Source organism: Talpa occidentalis, unplaced genomic scaffold (genome assembly GCF_014898055.3).
Source record: "Talpa occidentalis isolate TD23 unplaced genomic scaffold, MPIMG_talOcc4v2.1 talOcc4.16, whole genome shotgun sequence".
In the NCBI taxonomy this organism is placed as follows: domain Eukaryota; kingdom Metazoa; phylum Chordata; class Mammalia; order Eulipotyphla; family Talpidae; genus Talpa; species Talpa occidentalis.
In genome coordinates this window covers 33,863,724-33,885,323 of record NW_023601653.1, presented here as the reverse complement: position 1 = coordinate 33,885,323, position 21,600 = coordinate 33,863,724, and the positions used below count along the sequence as shown (strand labels likewise).

The 21,600-nt window shown below is 34.3% G+C and overlaps 1 protein-coding gene across 1 annotated transcript in view; it reads right to left on the bottom strand.

The window, feature by feature from the left end:
• The window catches only part of ZFC3H1 (zinc finger C3H1-type containing), a 47,127-nt gene that overhangs the window by 21,608 nt on the left and 3,919 nt on the right, over window positions 1–21,600 (bottom strand). The window contains exons 2-12 of the mRNA XM_037513982.1: window positions 19,641–20,057; window positions 13,650–13,714; window positions 11,114–11,312; window positions 10,342–10,565; window positions 8,917–9,040; window positions 6,919–7,016; window positions 5,139–5,348; window positions 4,784–4,948; window positions 3,745–3,882; window positions 2,313–2,434; window positions 1,737–1,886 (exon numbers count right to left, since the gene is read on the bottom strand). Of these exons, the coding sequence (XP_037369879.1) occupies window positions 1,737–1,886; window positions 2,313–2,434; window positions 3,745–3,882; window positions 4,784–4,948; window positions 5,139–5,348; window positions 6,919–7,016; window positions 8,917–9,040; window positions 10,342–10,565; window positions 11,114–11,312; window positions 13,650–13,714; window positions 19,641–20,057 (1,912 nt within the window). The remainder of the gene's footprint in view (window positions 1–1,736; window positions 1,887–2,312; window positions 2,435–3,744; window positions 3,883–4,783; window positions 4,949–5,138; window positions 5,349–6,918; window positions 7,017–8,916; window positions 9,041–10,341; window positions 10,566–11,113; window positions 11,313–13,649; window positions 13,715–19,640; window positions 20,058–21,600) is intronic.

Here is a 21,600-nt window from a genome sequence, read left to right as displayed (position 1 = left end):
ACGGGAGGGTGAGAAAATTCACCAGAGCCAAAGCGGGGAGCAGAGCAGGCAGACTGTAGTACACTGCTGAGGGGAGCAGCGGGTGGCAGAAGAGTTCTGCGCACCTACCAGGATATTTCCTTTTTTTTTTTAAAGATTTATTTTTATTTATACAAGCACTGGGTACAGGAGAAGCGTAGGAGGGTAAGAGAATTCACCAGAGCCAGAGCAGGGAACAAAACAGGCAGACCGATGAAATATACTGCTGAGGGGAACAGCGGGTGCGGCAGGAGAGGTCTGCGCACCATTTGGGACCCTCGCCGGTGGCTGGGGATCAAACCAACGCTGCGGAGGCTGCCCACTCTCAACCGCTGCACCACCAGGGGAGGCCCTACCAGGATTTTTTTTTTTTTAATAGGAAGCATCTCCATTGCTTCTGTTACTTTTTTTTTTTTTTTTTTAAGGTTTACTTATTTATTTATTTATGCAAGCACTGGGTACAGTCAGAAGTGCAGGAAGGTGAGAGAATCCACCAGAGCCAGAATGGGGAGCAGAACAGGTAGACTGATGAAGTACACTGCTGAGGGGAGCAGTGGGCGCGGCAGGAGAGGTCTGCGCACCATGTGGGACCCTCGATGGTGGCCGGGGATCGAACCGGCACTGCAAAGGCTGCCGGGCAGCTTTGCAGCCCCGTGCTCAACCCCTGCACCACCGGGGAGGCCCCCAGGATATTTCTTAACAAGATTAAGAGAAAAAAGAATCAAGGAGACTGAAATATTAGAAACCTTTTTTCCTTAGTTTACTACAAATGGATGAATTTTTGAATATTATTTTTTATATATTTAGATTTTTCAACATCAAAGTTGGTTAATCTTCGAATTGATGAAAATAACTGATGATATTTTACTATCAAGGTTTGAAGTTTAAGACTTAGTGAATCAGTTACTAACAAGAGACCAGGAAAAATCTAACAGTCTTTGCATAGAATCCCCCTTAACATATAAAAGCCTAAAAGAAACTAGCAAAACATAACTCATAAATGTTGATGTTAATTAAACATCAATTTGTGCTTTTCAACTAGTGATTTCAGAGTGTTTGGAGTGGTAAAAATAAATATTCATAAAATAATTACATACTTGTTTGGAAGAAAAAAAAAATATATATATATGAAAAATATAATTACTTCCATCAAATAAATGCTAACAAATCCACATGGAATCTATCCTCAACATATTTCATATCATCATCAGTCTCAAAAATCTGAAACATGACTTGAACAAAATAATTTCACAAAACAAATTTTTAATTATAACTTAAGATTCACACTATGTAAGACCATAATTTCACCATTTGTCTACTTAGACTAGTTATGTAATGACTAATCCTAACAAATCAGGCTCACCTTTAACAATAAAAATATGCTTCCAATGAAGTTATATCAAAAAACATGTCAGAAGTTTTTGAAGAAAATTCCAAAAAGAGGATTTTCATAAATGTTTTCAGCAATGAATAAGTCATGTATAAATCTGAAAGGAAAAACTCCTTTCAAGTGTTGGCAATTTTACGTAAATATTAATACTATATGTAAATAATTACTTAACAAAATGATAGTTTTTTATAGGTTTATCAACTATGAAGGAATTTATAATCATAGATTGTACTTACTGACATACAAATATATATTCCTCAATATATCCCTCAAATATATGACCAATTATTGATAGACACAATCAAGTATTTAGTAAGATGAGGCTCACCTATGTTTTTTAAGTTTTGCTTCAGCATCTGTAACCTGCTTAGTAACCATTGCTATTCTGCCGATCCCATCAATTTCCACATCAGAGTTTGCTGGGGATGATGAACTTGTCTTCAATTGATCTGATTTAATCAAACGTTGTTTCTCTCGACTAGAATAAGCAATAAAGATAACTGAAGTATACCAAATAAACTGAATTATTTTTCTTTAAAAATGCATTTTATCATATAAAATAAAGCAAAATTAATATTGACTGAAAATGATGGTGAATATGCATGACCTAAGTTAGCATTCAAATTTGATAATGCAAAAAAAAAAAAAAAAGTTGATAATGCAGTTCTCCCTTTTTTTGGTGTTTTCATATTTCCTAAATTGTTTGCAGCTCAGTGAATCATTGTATTCAAACCTACAGAGACAATCAATCATCCCTGTGTGAGTTATAAAAATATTAACTGCATCTAGGATAAAACCATTATCCTTCATTTCCAAATGCTAATGAGCTATGCACAGGCTAAGATAAAGGACTTTTTGAAAATAGCATATATCTTTAAAGCTAATTACATAAAAATCCACTTACTTGGCAATCTCTTCCTTTAACAATCTATATTCAATCTTCTTTTCTTCAGGCAAAGCTTCTGGTGTTCGCATTGGATCATTTTCTTTTTCAGACTTTGGAGGTACTTTGGGTTTTGAAGCTTGCTAGAAATATATTTGAAGTTCACCAGATCAATAGCTTTCAACAATACCACACTAAGATTTATATTTTATACTGCAACCCAGTGAACATTTATATATTTCAAAATAAGGGCATCTTCATCATTTTTAAAAAAAAAGTGCTGGTTGAAGCCCACAAGATAAATTACACAATCTACTAGTCAAGGCCTACATGTTTGAACATCATTAAAATAAACTATAGCTAAACAACTGCTGCAAAAGGAATTGGAAAAGAATTTAGATTTAACTTCTATAAAAACTGCTTTTAGGGGCCTCCCCTGGTGGCGCAGAGGTTGAGGGCTGGGTTGTGAGGCTGCCCGCAGCCTCTGCAGCGCCAGCTCAATCCCCGGCCATGGGCGAGGGTCCCACAAAAAAAAACAAAACAAAAAAAAAAAAAACCTACTTTTAATACAATTACAAAATAATAATTCCCTTAGTACAAAGAACAATTAATTATCCACTCAATTTTACTGTTCTGAAAAAGGGACTAATCAATTATCAACAAAAATAAAGGGATCGGGCCTCCCCGGTGGCGCAGCGGTTGAGCACTGGGTTGCGAGGCTGCCCGCAGCCTCTGCAGTGCCGGTTCGATCCCTGGCCACGGGAGGAGGGTCCCACATGGCGCGCAGACCTCTCCTGGCGCCCACTGCTCCCCTCAGCAGTGTACTTCGGTCCTTCTGCCTGCTCTGCTCCCCGCTCTGGCTCTGGTGAATTCTCTCACCCTCCCGCGCTTCTGACTGCACCCAGTGCTTGTATAAATAAATAAATAAATCTTCAAAATAAATAAATTATTTAAAAAAAAAAAAAAAATAAAGGGATCGCTAAATCTACCTAAACTTATACACACTTCATTACATAAGGACCTAATTAATAACACAGTAATACTTAAAATATTCAATTCAGGGTCTCCCTGGTGGCACAGGGGTTAGTCTCAGAGCTATCAAACTATCACCAGCCATTGCAGCATGAGTTTAATCCCTGGCCAGGGAGATAAGCCACATGGCACAAAAGACCTTTCTTGTTTCACCTGCTGCTCTTCCTGAGAAGAGTGGCCTTCAGTAGATCTGCCTGTTCTGCTCCCCACTCTGTCTCTGGTGAATCCTCTCAGCCCTCCTCCCCAACACCTCTAGCCAACACACCAGTTCTTGTATACATAAATAAATAGAAATAAATCTTTTTTAAAAATATTCAATATATTAAAATCTGTGTATTTCAGGTCCAGTTCACAGAAAAAACAAATTTTAAATACTATTAATAATCATCTTTCTATTCATGGCTCGCATTACTGCACATACCTCAGCAGTTCGTCTTGCTTCTTTAATCATAGACTCCAGTCCCCCAAAAACACTATTTGTTGACTTGGAAGCCTCTCCATCAGATTCACTGTCATCTGAATCATTTAGTGTTACAACCACTGATTTATGCTTTGGAAGCTGTAAAGCAATACACTTGTTACTTCTGATACAGAGTATCTCTATTCTTTTATACAATTAGCTGCAGGGTCTTAGACCTAAGTCATTTTTAATCTCTTTGAATTTCAATCAATAAAAATAACCATCTCCAGGTAGACAGTCTACGGTTCTTTCTGGTTGTACTGCAGTAACTGACTTAAAATATTCTGTATTTTCAGTCTTTGTAAACACTGCTATGACCACCTTCTTCATTAAGTTTTATTTTTTCCCCCACTGTCCACAAAAAATACCATCTAAGTTAAATCTTGTACAACTGAAAAAAATTCAACATTCTACATAAATATTATCAACATGTTTTGGCTTTTGTGGTTACATATGTATGGTAAGTGGCCAAAGTTGGCTTACCTATAAAAAGCAAGATTTCTACTGGCTCTTGCTCCATTCATTTTACTTTACAGTCATTAGAAAACAAGGCAGAAAGAAATTATCATTTCAGTCTCCTTAATAAACATCAATAAACATCAAGGTTTCTGCCATTACTATAGTCATTAATTGGAAAAACAAGAGCTACATATAAATAAAGATGAAAGAAATAAAAAAATATACAACTTGCTAAAATTGACTATAATAGACAGAAAATTTGAATGGATAAACTTATATAGAAAAGGAAATTTAAAAATGGCCGAGGAAAGTATACCACTATAACGAAAATAATGCTCCTCCAAAATATTACCAGTAAAATATTACCAACTACTCTTCATGAAAAGACAACATTCCCAATTCACTACTAACAAAAATTAATTTGTATTTACATATGAATCTACATGCATAAATAGCACAGAAGGAACATCACAGCATATCTTCACACAAATTCCTCACAAGCTTTTTAAGTAATAGCCGAATTAAATATTGACTTTCTTACTGAGATCACAGTTCGTGGAAGACGAGGTCCTCTGTGAAACTTTGGATTCTGTATCCTAGGCTGAGATACTGTATTAATACTGACTATAGATAGATTGCTTCTTGGCACAGGCTGTGAATTGTTCAAAACTGGAGGTGAAGATGGATCACTATTACTGGATGTTTCCTAAGAAACAGACATGAAACATTTTAAATGAAAAGAAATTTCTACTATGTTTAAAAATCTTGAGCTAATTAGTTCCGACTTAGTCCCTATTTACTAAAAAGCCCAATGAATCGCAAATAAGCAGTGGAAAGTATGCCCACCTAAATTATTAGGTAAATAGCACCACCTAGAGGTTAAGAAGTTAACTTACCTCTGGCTTAAAAGCTCTTTTACTTGCTAGAGATTTAAGTAGCTCTTCTCGCAGCAGCATTTCTTCCTCCTCTTCCTCATCTGCAAAAGGTGGTTTTGGAGGTTGTTCTGGATCTTCAGGTGGGAGAGGTGGTAAAGGCGGCGGAGGAGGTAGAGGTTCAAGAGAAACACACAAACCTTCGACGTATGGCTGGCTCAAAGGTGGTATAGACTGTTTATTTTTTTTAAAAAGAAGAAATAATAATTACAATGCAATTTTTACCAAATCCAAATGTTTATCTCTAGACCAATACAAAATGAGAAAAAGGTAAACTTCAGGTTTCTACCTTAGCCAAGTGAAGCAGGTATATAATAAATCTCAACCTAACCCAGAATTCAGTATTTAGCCATGAAATAAAGTGTGATTTTGCAATAAAAAAATTAGCATTTGATATATTTATGGCAAAAAAGGGAAATATTTAATTTGTGATCTTCCAAGTAATTACACAAATTTCTCTGTTCCAATTCTTACCTTCAGTTATCATTCTAAAAAGCTACAGAAATTGAATTTTGCAGGTTTTTTTTCCCTCTAGATGACTATTGAAAACAAGCAGAGATACTGAGAACCAAGAATAAATATTTGAGTAAAAATAAAAAATTTTGAAACAAAAGGACTATGAGAATATTCCAGAGTATCTTAGGAATTAAGTGTCAAGAAGAATCTTAAATCCTTGTGAAATGACTTCTTAGCGATTATACAGAAAACTAATTTTATACCAATCCCTGAGTTTAGATGTTTTAAAACAAAAGTTAAAAAAAAGTTTGCTATGTGTCTGCCATTATACCTCTCCTTAAGTTTCCTAGGAAGACACCAGAGTCTACCATTGAATTGTGACATGAAAAGGCTCCCCTAACCTATAGAGAGACATACAGTTTAATCTCTAGGTTCTCTCAAACTAGAAATAACTTCAGAACATTTACTTTATGATTTCCTTACTTCCCTTCAGAATATTTACTTTATGATCCCCTTACTTCCTTTTTTTCCTAAATGGTGGACTGGAGGTTATAAGAGGAAATTAACTTCTATATATAATGCTTTTCTTTTACTGAAATTTTAAATCAAAAATTGTTTTCATCAAAAGAGCAGAAAGCAAAGAATTTTTCTAGAAGGACCCTTACTTAATTCATTCAAACCCCAATTCCCAAAAAAGATAATCCAAAACAAATTATTCTTATTCTATTTGGTAATGAATTTTCTGAGTATCGTCTAACTAAGAAACAAGACAAGCTAAGTATTGAAAGAAAGCAACAAAGATAAAAATTAGATATGGGGCCTCCCTGGTAGTTCAAGGGGTTAAGTCTCAGCATAGTGAGGTTATCTGCAGCCACTGCATCCCCAGCCAGGGAGCTACACACAGGGAGCAGCAGACCCCTCCCATCTTGGCCATTGCTCCCCTCAGCAGTATATTTCATTCAGTCCACCTGTTCTGCTCCCCACTCTTTCTCTGGTGAATTCTCTTACCCCCTCACACCTCTGGTTTATATCACAGTTCTTGGATGCATAAATAAAATAAATCTTCAGGAAAAAATTAAATATGAAAAAATCAACTGGATTGATTGCCAATAAATAATGAACTGTTTACTCCATAGATTTCATAGCTCTTAAATTTTGTTAAATAAATCTGATTTTTAAGCTCTCTTTAAACCTACCATTCATTAACTACATACCAGTTTTTCAAAATAAATTGGAAAAAACATAAAGCAATAAAATTGTCTTAGAAGTCATATCTATTCTCACTTACAGAGACCTGAGGTGGTGGAGGCAAAGAAATAGATGGTGCTGAAGAAAAATACCCCAATGAACATTCAGAGAAGAATGGTGGTTGCACTGGTGAAGGAGCTGTGAAAAAATAAATGTTGGTGAGAGCTTAATAACAAATATTTCAACAGGAACAAGTGAAATTTACTATATGCTTGAAGAAATACATATACATCTAGGTATAACACATTTTAGATTTTATTAATCTAATAATATCTTTACCCTCCTTGAGACCACCTCTATTTTAAACTATGCTTATTGCATCATAAAATCAGCCTTTCATTCAAACTGCCTTTTAGTCAAAGTGCTCCACTCATTCCACTTTTCACCTCAGGACGGTAAGAGGGAATAGAGCAGAAAAGACTAAAACGCCCTCTTTTTGTTTTTCTAACAAATATGCTTCTTAAGGAACAATAAAATAAAAACTTTCCCTTAATCCACTAAAAGTGCCCTAATCAAAGGAAAATATGATTGATGCCATTCTTCCCTCCATGTGGAGCAGGGAAGTGTGAAAAAATTGACTATTTTGAGTTGTATAGAAAGCAAGTAGGAATGAAAGAACTACCTACTGTATTTAATCAATAAAGCACATCTCTTTACATCTAATAATTCTGAAATAGTGTTGCTGCATCTCAATGAAACTTAGCATTTCTTCTTCCTTGGTTACATAAAAATAACTGTGCACTCTATCTTCAGTAGTTTCTTAGTATCAGTGAAATATGGCAAAATCAAAGACTACTCTTGCTACCCAATAACTATATAACCTTCAAGCTAACTTTCTTCTTTGTCCCAGCTGTCTCACAAGTCAATATGAATTAAAAACTCACATGTCTCCTGACCCAAATGAAAGGACATCTGAATATACATTGACCTTTAGAAATTTTTACCACTTAAAAATACATAAATAACAATCCAGCAAAAAGTTAAAATTTGACAAATGTGAATAGACAGTAATTTCTGTATTAGTTTTTATAAAATTATTTTAGAAGTACAGATCACAAAGCTATTTTATGGAAATACACAGTAGTAACATTATGAAATCTTAGGAACTACAAGGAATCATCTCCAAAGAATCTTGATATAAGAAAATTAAAGACTAATCAAAGAGAGCTCGGTTATGAAATCAAAACTTTAGATTATCAAACAAGCACCTAAAAACAATAACCTGAAATGAGAACTTTTGGTAAACATTCCCAAATCATATCTTTATCTCTAATCTAGATACACTAAGGATTCTAGCTTGATCTGGTCTCAGAATATAATCACAGAGAAAAATACACTGATCAAATGGTCCTTCAAGTTAAATATTCCAATTCCTGGAATGCCAACTACATTCAGTTACCTGCCTAAATTGTCAGTATTTTAATTAGTGAAAGACTAGGTCTTTCACAGCCTATCATCCCTGAATGTCAACTAAAACAAGTATCTAGCTCTCCTGGAGAGAGTCAAATCCTAGAATATACAATGTACCTGAAGTACCAATTCTAACCAGCTTTTCCTGAAATGCCATAATCACTTTCTATCTCCAGATTTGTACAAAGTATCATCACTAGAAGAAGAAAGACTACTAAAAGCAAGTAGCTCTTTTTTTTGACTTAAGAAGAAAATATTTTGGATATAAACTTATATAAGTGATCAAAGGTTTACTGTGGGTTTTTTTAAGCAATTTTCTCATCATTCCCCAAATTTTTGCTTTTTAGGTCAGTTAACAGTAAAATGTAAACACTGCCATTTAATTTAAATGCAAGCTAGAAAGAAACACTTGGAAAGACATGGAAGGTTACAATACACATAAGAGGTTACAATACATACTTGAGGTTTACTCTCAAAGTAATTATAATACTAAATAATGTCTATTGCTATACAATCTACTAGCAAATCTCACTTTCATTATATATTTCTTTCAAGGTTTTGACAAGCTTCGCCACAATTTTTATTTAATAATTGTGAATATGCAAATATTTTTAAGTTTGACTCATACCTGGAGAATTGGTTTCACTATCTGTATCCATAGCAACTTCTTCATAGTTATCATATTGATAAATGCCTCCTCCACTATCAGTAGGCTGCTTATCTAAGGATCGTCTCAGGTCAGGATCTGAAGACTATTTACACAAAATTTTGTTTAGTTTGAACGTATTTTCTGTTTTAATCTATTCTTAGGCCAAAAATTATAAAACAATCATTCTCTTATAAAGAACATTATTAAAATTCATGGTGATTCACATCTGCCTATCACATCTGTTTAGGGAAAGTCAATGTATGTGACAGGTACACATTTTATAGCCGTAGGAACATGGAAGCTAGCAGGATAAAATCCTCCATTATTAGCTGAATTATTCCATTATAAATAGGGTGAAACCAAGTTCTTAAATAATTATGGTCTCTCTATAAGAAACCAGATGAATAAATTCAAGTTATATATCAAGAAATTATTTTAGAATATTTCAAAAGTAATTGTTATATTTGTTATGAATAAATTAATGCTAGTTAGAAACTAGAAACTCTTAGTTGACAGGTCCACGTGTTTTCTTTTTTACCTCTTACAACATCTCCTTTAGAGATAGTTCCTAAACAAACTGGAAATAAGCAAAACTTATGCAGATGGATATTACTGACATGTAAAAAATTACTTTTCTCTAAAAAAACAGATTGTACCAAAGCGCTTTTTAGAAATTCAAATCATATTGTAATAGTCCTTGCTTAAGCAAACTTAACTCCTGACTTCCTACAATTAAAGAACTATTTATTATCCCTCTACTCTTCACTAGAACATTAACAAGTGTATTCTCAAAGCCCAGAATTCTGGTAACTGTTACTGATAATAGCATAAGATCAATATTAAATCTCCAATTTATTTTCTGACACCATCCATAAAAGACAGTGTTTCACGCAATCATTATGACTTATACATAATAAGGATCACCAAGCTTAATAACTAAAGTAGACACTTGCATTAAAGCTATTATTGTATCACATTTTTAAAGTAGTCCACCAATTAATCATAACACATTTCAAGTTCTATATTATCAATCAACAAAAAACTAATGAAATTCTGTTCCTGTGCTTAGGGAACAGTCACTTTAAGAATAATTCCTACTACAATTTAGTAATCCTATTGTACTTTCATTTATAATAGAAAATGATGAAAAGCGAAAAGCAATTCTGCTGATCATGATTTTATGATCTAAAATTATGTGTAATTTAATTTCTACTTCTACTATTTATAACTACAAAAGAATAATTATAGTCTACCTTCCCTTTTTTCCCTGAAAGATATTTAAATAATATAGACTAACAAACACAAGAACTTTACACTTTTTCTTAGCTGATTGAATTTAAAAAAAAAAAAAAGCCTATAAGGATACTTAAATTTCAGTAATGTTTATATCTTTGCATTCCTTACTTTACTTCTTGATCTCCTCTTTCCACCAACCAATTTCATGAATCGATTATACTGCTCTTCCTGATTGGAAAGGTCTCTAATTTTTCTGATTTCTTCTTCTCTTTTCCTTCTCTCTTCTTCTTCAGCTTGTTTCCGTTGATCCTCTTCTTTCTGTCTTTCCTGTTCTTTTTGTTGTTGTAGTTTCTTCCATGCCTTTGTTTGCTGCTTTCTCAATGCCTGTTTAGCTTTAAATGAAAAATACAGAAAAATCAGTATCTACAACAACAAGAATTTTCTAAAGGTTAAAAACAAACAAGAGCTTTAAATTTCATTTTATTATAATCAGGTCATTTATTTATTTTTAAAAAAGATTTATTTTTACTTATTTATACAAGCACTGGGTACAGTCAGAAGCGCGGGTGGGTGAGAGAATTCACCAGAGCCAGAGCGGGGAGCAGAGCAGGCAGACTGTAGTACACTGCTGAGGGGAGCAGCGGGCGGCAGGAGAGGTCTGCATGCCATGTGGGACCCTCTTCCGGTGGCCGGGGAGCAGCGGGAATTGAACTGGCGCTGCAGAGACTGCAGGCAGCTTCGCAACCCAGCGCTCAACCGCTGCGCCAGCAGGGAGGCCCTAATCAGGTCATTTATACAGCTATTCCTCTGAGTTCTATTTATTTAGAGTTGCTTTCCACTCAGGACCCTATAATTCCCCAAATTCAAGACTTTCTAGATTAAAATTAAAAATTATGCTGCTATATGAAATCAGTTAAAAGAATTTAATAAAAATGATCACCTGTGGTGCTAACTTTTTTGGCTGAATGTGTTTTAGTGCTGGTTTTAACTTTTTGTTGTACAGTTTTCATCTTAGTCAACTTTTCTTTGCTTTCCTTCATCACTTGCTGTTCTTTTTGTTGCCATTTTTTACTGGCTGACTGAAGAGCCAAAAGACGAAGTTGTAATTCAGAGAGTTCCTCTTCATCTTCACCAAGTTTCTTTTAAAAAAGAAATAGTTGCAACTTTTAAATTCCACTATTTGATCTCAAACATCTCACAAGTCAAATCTTTTATAAGATCAAAATTTCAAGTTAGAGACAAATAATTTAAAGAAAAAATATAAATAAAATAAAGAAACTAAATACTCACCATAGTGCTGTACCTTTACTTCAGTATCTAATATAAACAGATCAATCTGTGGAGGGTATGTGTATATATTTAAGCATGTAGGGTTAGAAGGGGAGGGTATAACTGATGGAACAGGATGAAACAAAAAAAGGAAATTTACAAGTTTGAGATTAGCATCGTGCTGGATTTTCCAAAGAAGAAAGAATAAACTATCTGGCGGCAGTGAATGAAGGAAGAAACCAACACAGGAAAGGTAAGTAACCAAGAATGAAGCTGCTCATTATCATGTAATCTACTAGTCTCACAAAGAATAGATACACCGAATGTCATTCAAATTTGCAAACTTTATATAATTCTTTAAATGAATGGAGAAAAACATGTAGAGCTTTGCTTATATTTGAACATTGTTATGTTCGAAAGCTATATATACTTAGCTAAAACAAGATGTTAAGAGCAAATGTTTGTTCAGTTTATTCTAACTGCAATAATGTAGTTTCCTCTCTTTTTTGAGGTAACTTTGGAAATTAAGCTACTATTTACAGTCCACCTAAAACATACCTGAAAATGCCAGTCATCCTAAGGAGAGGTTCTTAATTAGACTCCATGGATTTTGGGGAATGGGAATGGGATAAGTGAAGATAACGTCACCTTCTCAACTTAACCCAAAACTATGTTTTTCCTTTTACATTGTGTATGGAGGAAGTGATGAGGAAATCAAAGAGTCTAAGATTTAAAAAGATTAAGGCCCACTTACCTATTAATTTTTTTCTTATAGGTAAATTGTTAGGGCCTTTTCCCTAAAGCCCAATTAAATTTATTCAATTCTTGAGTATAAACAAAACAGTGGACCCAATATTCTGGTTTCATCTTGAGATCAACTATTATAAATTCCTAACTGAACTACCATCACATATTTTAGTGTCTCAGTTTACCCAAACCAAGGTAGTTGCCATTGCCACTGTTGTGAAAAATAACAAGTGATTTTAAAATTAGAAGTCTTATTTACTCTATGTCATATAAATAGACCAAGTTCTATTGCTTGGTACTGAATTTCTAGAGTCACTGTCCGATATGGTTAGCAGTGAAACCACATGTGATTACCAACTTAAATTAACTAAAATTTAATTTAAAAATGTAGTTACTTAGCCACACTAATCACATTTCAAGTGCTTATTAGCCACATATGCTTAATAGCTACCACACTGAAGATTACCTATCTAGAACATTGCCATTATTGTAGAAAATTTTATCACTATTAAACTGAGACTTGAAAGTATCTGACTACATTTTGCAACCACTCCTTTTGGAATGAAAGAAATCACTGATTTTGTCACACAACTATGTTACTTGAAGCAGTTACTTGATCAGTAAGAAGAGCAATGCGTCTCATTCAATGCCTTGCTCTGAAACTTCAGTCCTATGTAACTTTTAGACATGTCTCTTACTTTACCTATAAAACAGATGTCAGTTTATGGGGTTACGAGGATATTTTAAAATATTAACATACATGTTCATGTATGTGTATGTGTGTGTGTATACAGGTGCATGTGAATCTGTTTATTACATTTTGAATTCAGCATTGTCTTTTTCCTAAAGCTGTTAGGTTCATTACAAAATTTCAATTTATTGATTAAAAATGTACTGAAATCTTAACAGAAACTGCAAAAATTTCCGATCTCTTAACAAAGAAAAATCTGGATTGAGTACCTAACACAGTGTTTGATGTTCTGTCCTTTATCCTGCTGAATTTCATAGCAACCAAGAGAACAATGACATTAAATTAATTTGTAGTAAGAAAAAGAGAAAAACAAAAGCTAAATAGTTTACACAGATCATTCAGCTAAGTAAAAGAAGGAGCTAGAACTGGATACTAGGTTAAGGTCTAACTCCAAAGCTTTCCCACATAGGATAATGCCCCAAAATAGAAAAAGTAGATTTCTAGATGAAAATTAAGTTTCTATGGATATACATGTAACAGGTATTTTTTTTTTAAATTTCAATTAAATATAAGTTAAATGAACACAGCAGAAGATACTCCAAGACATTCTTCCATATTTTCTTAAGGCCTATCTATATCGAAATGGACTTAGAGTAGTGATGAAATCCTCAGAGAGGAAAGCCAGACAGTATTTCCTAGAAAGAACACTGTACAGCAGTATAAAACTCAGTCTGACAGAGATAGCCAATCCCACGAAATAATATCTTACCTTTTCAGATAAAATATCTGAGGCACTAATTCTTCTTGTTAAATTTTGTTCTTTATCTTCTAATCCTTAAAAACAAAACAGCATACTTTGAATACTCTAAAAGATAGCTACAATCAATCTAATTTAAAATGCTATATAACACTAGGTAGTAAAACGGTCTCATCTTCTCAATCTCTCAACCAAAATGAAAGAATTCTGATAGAGAAAAAAATCTGACCAAACATCTTATAACAGTCTCATTTCTAAAAGTTATAAATTAAAAATATTAAAAGTTAAAATTGCACTTTGATGAAATGACTGAACTATAATTATTTCAAATGACAGTAGAAACAAGAAAGAAAGCTTTATTATCAAATAAGCAATTGGAATTGATAGAAAGTGGTGACTAATCAGACCTCTAAAATATAAATGAATTCAATATTCAATGGTTGTATTAAATTATAATAGATTTACATAATAAGGAAACAGTTTCTCTATTTAGAAAAGAAGAATAAGTATATTAAGTACCAACCAAAAAAAAAGGTCTATCCATATTTCTACAGAATCCTAGTCTTGGGCCCAGATTTCTGATAAATTTATAAGATCTTATACATTAGCTAATCTATAATAGCTTTACCAATCACACAAAAGACAGGTCTAAAAATCACTAAAGTCATCAGACATTTATAACAGTATTGACAGACACTTTTGCAGAGGGAGTTAAAAACTAAGAGACTCTTCTCTTCAAGATGACACAAATAAAGTTGCAAAGTCTAGTTTTGTGGGGGGTTTTCCCCCATAATACTATGTCCATCAGTGTTTTAAATATCGTAAATGTGGCTGCTCAAACAGGCCTCTGGCAACATGTTCAATATACAGAGAAATTACTAATCAATACAAATTACTAATCCTAGACCAAGTAAACATAAAGCAACCCACAAATTTTGAGTTAGGTCACTTTTGCTGCAAAGATTGTTTTGGAAATATAAACTTGTTGCAACATAATTGCGGTAACGAAAAATAATTTGAGGGTAACACAAACTTCATGTTTTCTCATGTGCATTTTATGCTGAAAATTGCATTCAGGAGACCCCAACCATGTGAGATTTATATATAAACCCCACCATAGACTTTAAGCATATACAAGCTCCTTCAGTTCACTGTGTGCTATGAGCCATACCCCATGCACATCTAACGCTGTACAATTTCAGATATTCTTCCTTGCTCCACTTCATAATAACTCAGAGCTGCAAATCTACTGTCATAGCACACTCTAGGTCTTTTGCAAGGTAAGATGACAGTTATTGTACTATTTTTTTTACCCATTTGACTTGTAAAGCTGTACAACAATTTAATAGGTTCCCATTTGCCACTAACAACGTTTTTGAGGGTTATTTCTCTCATTCCATTTTGCCCACAAGTCCTGTAGTTTTTAATTGTACAATTTTTAAAAGATTTATTTATGCATACAAGAACTGGGGTACAGGCCAGAGGTGCTGGGGGGGTGAAAGGATTCACCAGAGACAGTGGGGAACAGAACAGGCAGACTGACTGAAATACACTGCCGAGGGGAGCAGCAGGGGAGACAGGTCTGCTGCGCCATGTGGGTCACCTCCCTGGCTCACAAGACACATGGCAAATATTTCCATCCCTGTGAAAACTTCCAAATTCAGGCAGAAGAACTGATCCTTCCTCTGTGTTACTATAGGGTTTCATAGTTATTTGTGTGTCTTTTCTATCCCACTGGGTGATACTTTTCAAAACTGCCTGTGTGGAATCACAGTGCTAAAACGAAAAAGAAAAAGAAATTTCCCTGAGACTATATAACCAAAATCAGTGATGACTCAGGTTTGCAAACAAATTTACACCCCAAGGGTGAGCACTGAAAACGTCAAATATAAAATGGTCCAAGAACAAAAGTCTACTCAGGTGGCTGTGCAGCATCCAAAAAGAAATCCTCTCAAAATTTTCCCACAAAAAAATTTTCAAAGGAAATGAATATTAAAAAAAAAAAAAAATCACTAAATACCCAAGTTATCAAAAATGAGAACTACAACAGAAATCAAACCCACAAAAACTTCAGATACTGCAAATTAGCAGGGTTAAAACAAAACGAACCACACCTAAGGCTTACATTTTTAAAGAAATAAAGATAAATCTGAGGAAATCAAGCAGGGAAGAGAAAACTGAAGAAATTTGAAAGCAAACTGAAATATTAAAATTAAATATTAAGATTAAAAACTGGGGCCTCCCTGGTGGCACAAGGGATTAAGATGCAGCACTATGAAGCTATCCTCAGCCACGGCAGCATGAGTGTGATCCAGGCCAGGGAGCTAACCCACATGGCAGAGCACACCTTTCCTGTCTCGCCAGCTGCTCCCCTCAGCAGTGAATTTCAGTCAATCCATCTGTTCTGCTCCCCACTCAGTCTCTGTCCTGCACCCCAGCTCTTGTATGCATACATAAATCTTAAAAAAAAAAAAGATTAAAAACTAATTGAAACATGAAACTCAATAGGCCATCTTATGCACATAGGCACAGTTAGGAGAGAATCAGATAATTCAAAGTTATATTGGAAGAAATTTTCCAGAATATCGCACAAGTCTGTAAGAAGATGGGAACTTAAGAGAAATGGAAAACAAAATGAGATGATTTAATATAGCATACATCTATGTAGAATTGCAGAGATAACAGTAATTTTTCATAATCAATGAAAATAAACTCTATAAATACCAAACTCAACAGAAATCTATAATCAATAAATTATAAACTACAGATCATCAAAGCCACAGACAGCTCTCTAAGGCAACTAGAGAAACCCAGATTACCTTCAAATTCGAAACAAACCCAACAGCTGACTTTCCAAAATCAATAATGGAAGCTAGAAACATCTATATTATGTTGAACACTAACCAATCTAGAATTCTAAACCTAAGAAAATTATCTTTAAAAGATTTTAAAGTGAAGTAAGTTTTCATCCAGCACACACACTAAATTCTTAAAAATGTATTTTAAACATAAAGGTACCAAGTGATTCTAGACATTGTAAATCAAGAAGTGGCTTACTGCTCTATGTCCTATGTTTAAGTGTTAAATACACGAGCAAATTTTGATCCCTGTAGATCAGGAAGAGGTTAAAGAACTTCACTAACTTTAAACACTGGTAAGAATTCATGTTATAGTTCCTAGAGGAACCAATCAGACAAGAAACCTCATATCTAACTTCCAAATTAGTAAAAGAGGAAAAAAAAAAAAAAAGAGGCAAGAAAAAACAAAAGGAAATAAATCTAACTATAGTAATCATGAAAAAATCTGAATGGATTATGTGTTTTAGTTAAAAGACAAAGATTGCCAGTCTAAATTACAAATTAAATGGCAGCAGTATACTATATAAAGTGACACTTGAGACCTGAGGTGACAGCAAGATTAAAGGATAGAAAACTATATACAAGAGAAAGATGGACTAGCTATTAGTATGAGATAACATAAAGTCTAATATGACAAAAAAGATTACTAGCGACAATGATTACTACACACTAATAAGTCAATCCCCCAGCCTCAAAGTAATTACAGTAAAAACTGAAAACCGGGGTGGGAGAGGGATCAAAACAAGGGTGGGAAAAGCACAAGGGTCTATGATGATGGTACACGGGTGAATTGGTAGTGGGAATTCTATGGGGACTACACCTGAGAAAAGAAAGCAAATATTGTACAAAAATGAACAATGAGGGCCTCCCCGGTGGCGCAGCGGTTGAGCGCTGGGTTGCGAAGCTCCCCGCGGCCTCTGCGGCGCCGGTTCAATCCCTGGCTGCTCCCAGGCCACTGGAGGAGGGTCCCACATGGCGTGCAGACCTCTCCTGCCGCCCGCTGCTCCCCTCGGCAGTGTGCTTCGGTCCTTCTGCCTGCTCTGCTCCCCACTCTGGCTCTGGTGAATTCTCTCACCCTCCCGTGCTTCTGACTGTACCCAGTGCATGTATAAACAAACAAATAAATAAAATACGTGCCTCTTTAAAAAAAAAAAAAAAAATTAAAAAAAAAAAAAATGAACAATGATGTAAAACATATACATATATAAATTATATATAATAAAAAATTGAAAACCACAAATCTACCATCATAGTGGCAGATTTTAATAATTTCTCAGTAACTGATAGAATGAGTAGATCAAAAATGAAGATGTGAACATAAAGTTTCATCTAACAATCAACACACTCCTTTCAAACACATACAGAATGGTTATAAAAATCAATCACACAACAGACAAAAAAGCAAGTCTCCACAAATATTTCAAAAGATTAGTATCATTCAAATCTCATTCTGACAATGTGACTGACTTAGAAATCATTAACAAAAAATACAGATAAAAACTACATGTTTGCAATATAATTTAAGCAGTTCCAAATAACCTAGTTAAAAAAAATGAAAATTGTAAACATTTAGAATTAAATGAAAAAAAAAATTACACATAACAAACTGAGATGCAGCTAAAGTAGAAACTCCATAGCCCAAAGTGATCATAAGAAAAGAAAGGTTAAAATCCGATGATAATAACTTATTTCTGGGAAAATTTTTAAAAAGGGAGGGAAGGAGATACAACTTATAAATGATACAGATAAATGATTATGAATAACTTTTTATAAACTTTGCAACTTATAGGAAATGAACACTCTGACTAGAAAAATTGCTTACCTAAAGTGTCTTAACGAGAAATAGAAAAATGAACACCAGTAACTTAAAATCATCCGAGAAAAAAACTCCACCCATGCACAATTTTACTAGTAAGATCAACGAAACATCCCAGGAACGATTCTAATCCTAAACTATTTTAGAGAATAAAGAGGAAAACACCCCAAAAATGATTTGAATATTATTTAACCTTATACTGAAAATTGGCAAGGAAAAATTTTAGGCTATCAACCCAAATGAAAAAATTCTATGGACAACATTAGCAAACCTTTATTTATAACTGCTCAAACTTGGAGGAACACAAAGAACCCTCACCTGGGGAATGGGTGGTTACCAAGTGGCCCAAGGGTTGAGGAAGGGAAGGACTGACACAAAAGCATGGAGGAATCATTGTGAGTTGAAGGAACTGTTGTGTATATTAATTGTGGTAGCTGATTATGGCTACCCAACTACCTGCATTTGTCAAAACTCAAAACACTATACACTTAAAAGGGTAAATTTTACTGTATATAAATTATACCTTCATAAAAGAAAACATCAACAAATCCATGGTGTATAAAAATGATATATCATGAATCATCTGATTTTATCCCAAATAAATTTTGTAGCTTAACACTACTAAATCAATTAATATCATCCATTACACTAAAATAAGAAAAATCAGATTCTCTTTTTAGTAATTGAGTAATAGATTTCGGGGTCCTCCCCGGTGGCGTAGCGGGTTGTGTGCAGCGTTGTGAAGCTGTCCGCAGCCTCTGCAGTGAGGCGTGGCAGACCTCTCCTCTAGCGCCTGCAGCTCCCCTCAGCAGTGTACTTCCGTTGTCTGCCTGTTCTGCTCCCCACTCTGTCTCTGGTGAACCCTCTCAACCCCTGCATCTCTGGCCCCTAGCTCTTGTATGCATAAATAAATAAATCTTAAAAAAAAAGAAAGAAAGAAAATAGATTTCACAAACTTTAACATCTGAAACTCTCATGCTGAAAATCTCAAACTAGGAATTGGGGTTGGGGGAGGGGAGAACAAACTTCATTTACCAAATAAAAGTTATGTACAAAAAACTTGTAACATCATGTTTGAAGGCAAATGTCAAAAGCATTCCCCTTAAGTTAGATAACAAGGACACCTTATGGTAAACATTTTAAGTCCTTATCAGGCAAAAAGAAAAAAAAATTAGGATACAAAAAATTTATCTATATCTAATAATACATAGAGTGCATTAAAGATTTACAGATAAATTATTAGAATTTCAATTAAGTACACTACCAAACAACTAGTTACCTCTTTAGGGAAAGAATTTTATTACTAACTGAAATCTTTAATTCCCTTACCTTGTCTAGATTCAGTAGTATCAGATGATTTCAGGGAAAGCTGTTTTGTTCCATCTTTAACTTTTTTCAATCGGTTCTTATCTCCTGGTAAAGTCAACTTTTGCCTGAGGGGTTTTAATTCAAATGCCTGAAAAGTTTTGATCTGGGTTTTCTCCTCAGGAGCTACTTCTTTACTTGAGTCCTTTGTAATACTGACTTCAGTGCTTGTTTGGTCCTCAAAGTTCAATGTTTTAGAATCTTCCTGAACATTTTCTTCTTTGCTACTCAAAGCTAGTTTCTCATCCTTATTGATGCACTCTAGTTCCAACTGTATTTGCTTGTACTTCAAAAGTAAATCTTCAAAAGTTTCTTCCCCACCATTTTCACTCTTTGAAGAATAATTTTGTTTTCTTGATGGAGATCTTCCAAAACTTTTGGCTGAACAGCATATTAAGGAAACCAGTTTCCAAAAAATTTCCAGTTAATATAACAAAAATACATTATTATAGATGAATTGTCTCCCTTTCTAATTTGTTTTCCAATAAAGATGAACTGATATTTTTAAATGACTAAATTTCCTTTAATACACACATTGCTAATGCTCACTTTCATAATGCACCCATATCTCAAATTTAACATGTATCCAAATAAACAGACCACTCACAAAATCAATGTGTCTGTAATTACCCCACAGTATCCACGGGCATTCCCCCAAGGTAAGTTCATAGCATTCTTCCTTCTGTAGGTATCAGAAAAGCCCATAGCAAGCTGGATGTTAAACATTCTTTTCTGAAGGAAGAGGGCAGAAACTGAACTGTTTGTCACCAATGTGCCCTAATGTACATTCCAGAAATGGAAAATATTTTTAGTAAGTTTCTTCTCATGTCTCCTTTTTTTTTTTTTTTTTTTTTTTTTGGTGGGACCCTCGCCAGCGGCCGGGGAACGAACCAGCACCGCAGAGGCTGCGGGCAGCCTCGCAGCCCAGCGCTCAACCGTTGCACCACCAGGAGAGGCCCTCTTATTTTTTTTTTTTAATTAAAAACTAAAACTGCCAACAATTAACACTAATTTTTGAAGACACATTTTCTTAAAAACCTAATATATAACAATCCTAGAGTTCATCAAGTATACTAACATTCAACATGACAACTAAACAATTAAGGCAGTTAGAAAATTTAGAAAGAGAAAACTTTTAGATAGTACTCAAAATATATGTCCTAAACTAATTTTCTCCTAAAGATTATCTAAACCAACTGATTTTATTTTCTTCTGTAACATAGTGATATATAGAACATAGCTTCTTCTTTAGACGTGCCTACAAAGTTACAAACTACAATTTCTAGTCAAAATAATTCCAGCCAAGAAATTATGACAAGTATCTTATGTAGTTTTCATACAATTAATCATTTAAAGATCATTTTGAATTAGCGAGGACCTAACAGTAGTTCCCTAAAATATGGTTTTTCTCTTTTTAATAACTTTTAGGAGAAATAACTGCAAACACTTTTAAACTTCTTTAATGACCCATTCAAGAATAGGAATCACCACCAAATATTTTAGAAATTAAAAGGACATACAACTGAAAATCTTAACACTTCTATAGCAAAACTGTTCCAGTAAATCTGTGACTCTTAATTTCTTCAGAGTCAAGTTTTTTGAAAGAATATTAGTGTTTATTTACCCATCCTCCTCTTTACACAACCAGAATCTGGCTTCTGCTGGTTGAATTTATGCACTATATTTTCAAAACTTATTTTACCCGATCTCTCTACAGCACTGAATACTGTAAGCCACTGCTCTCTTGGATTCCCTAAGTCCACTCTTTCTGTGTTTCCCTACCTCCGTTTTTCCTTACATATTCCAGAGTCCTTTCTTTCCAAATCCTGCAGTAATGATGCTCTCCAGTGAGCTCCACTTCACCTCTTTCTCTTCATTTTGAGCACTCTAGTGTACTCGCCCAGTTTTACATACTGCAAGAAAG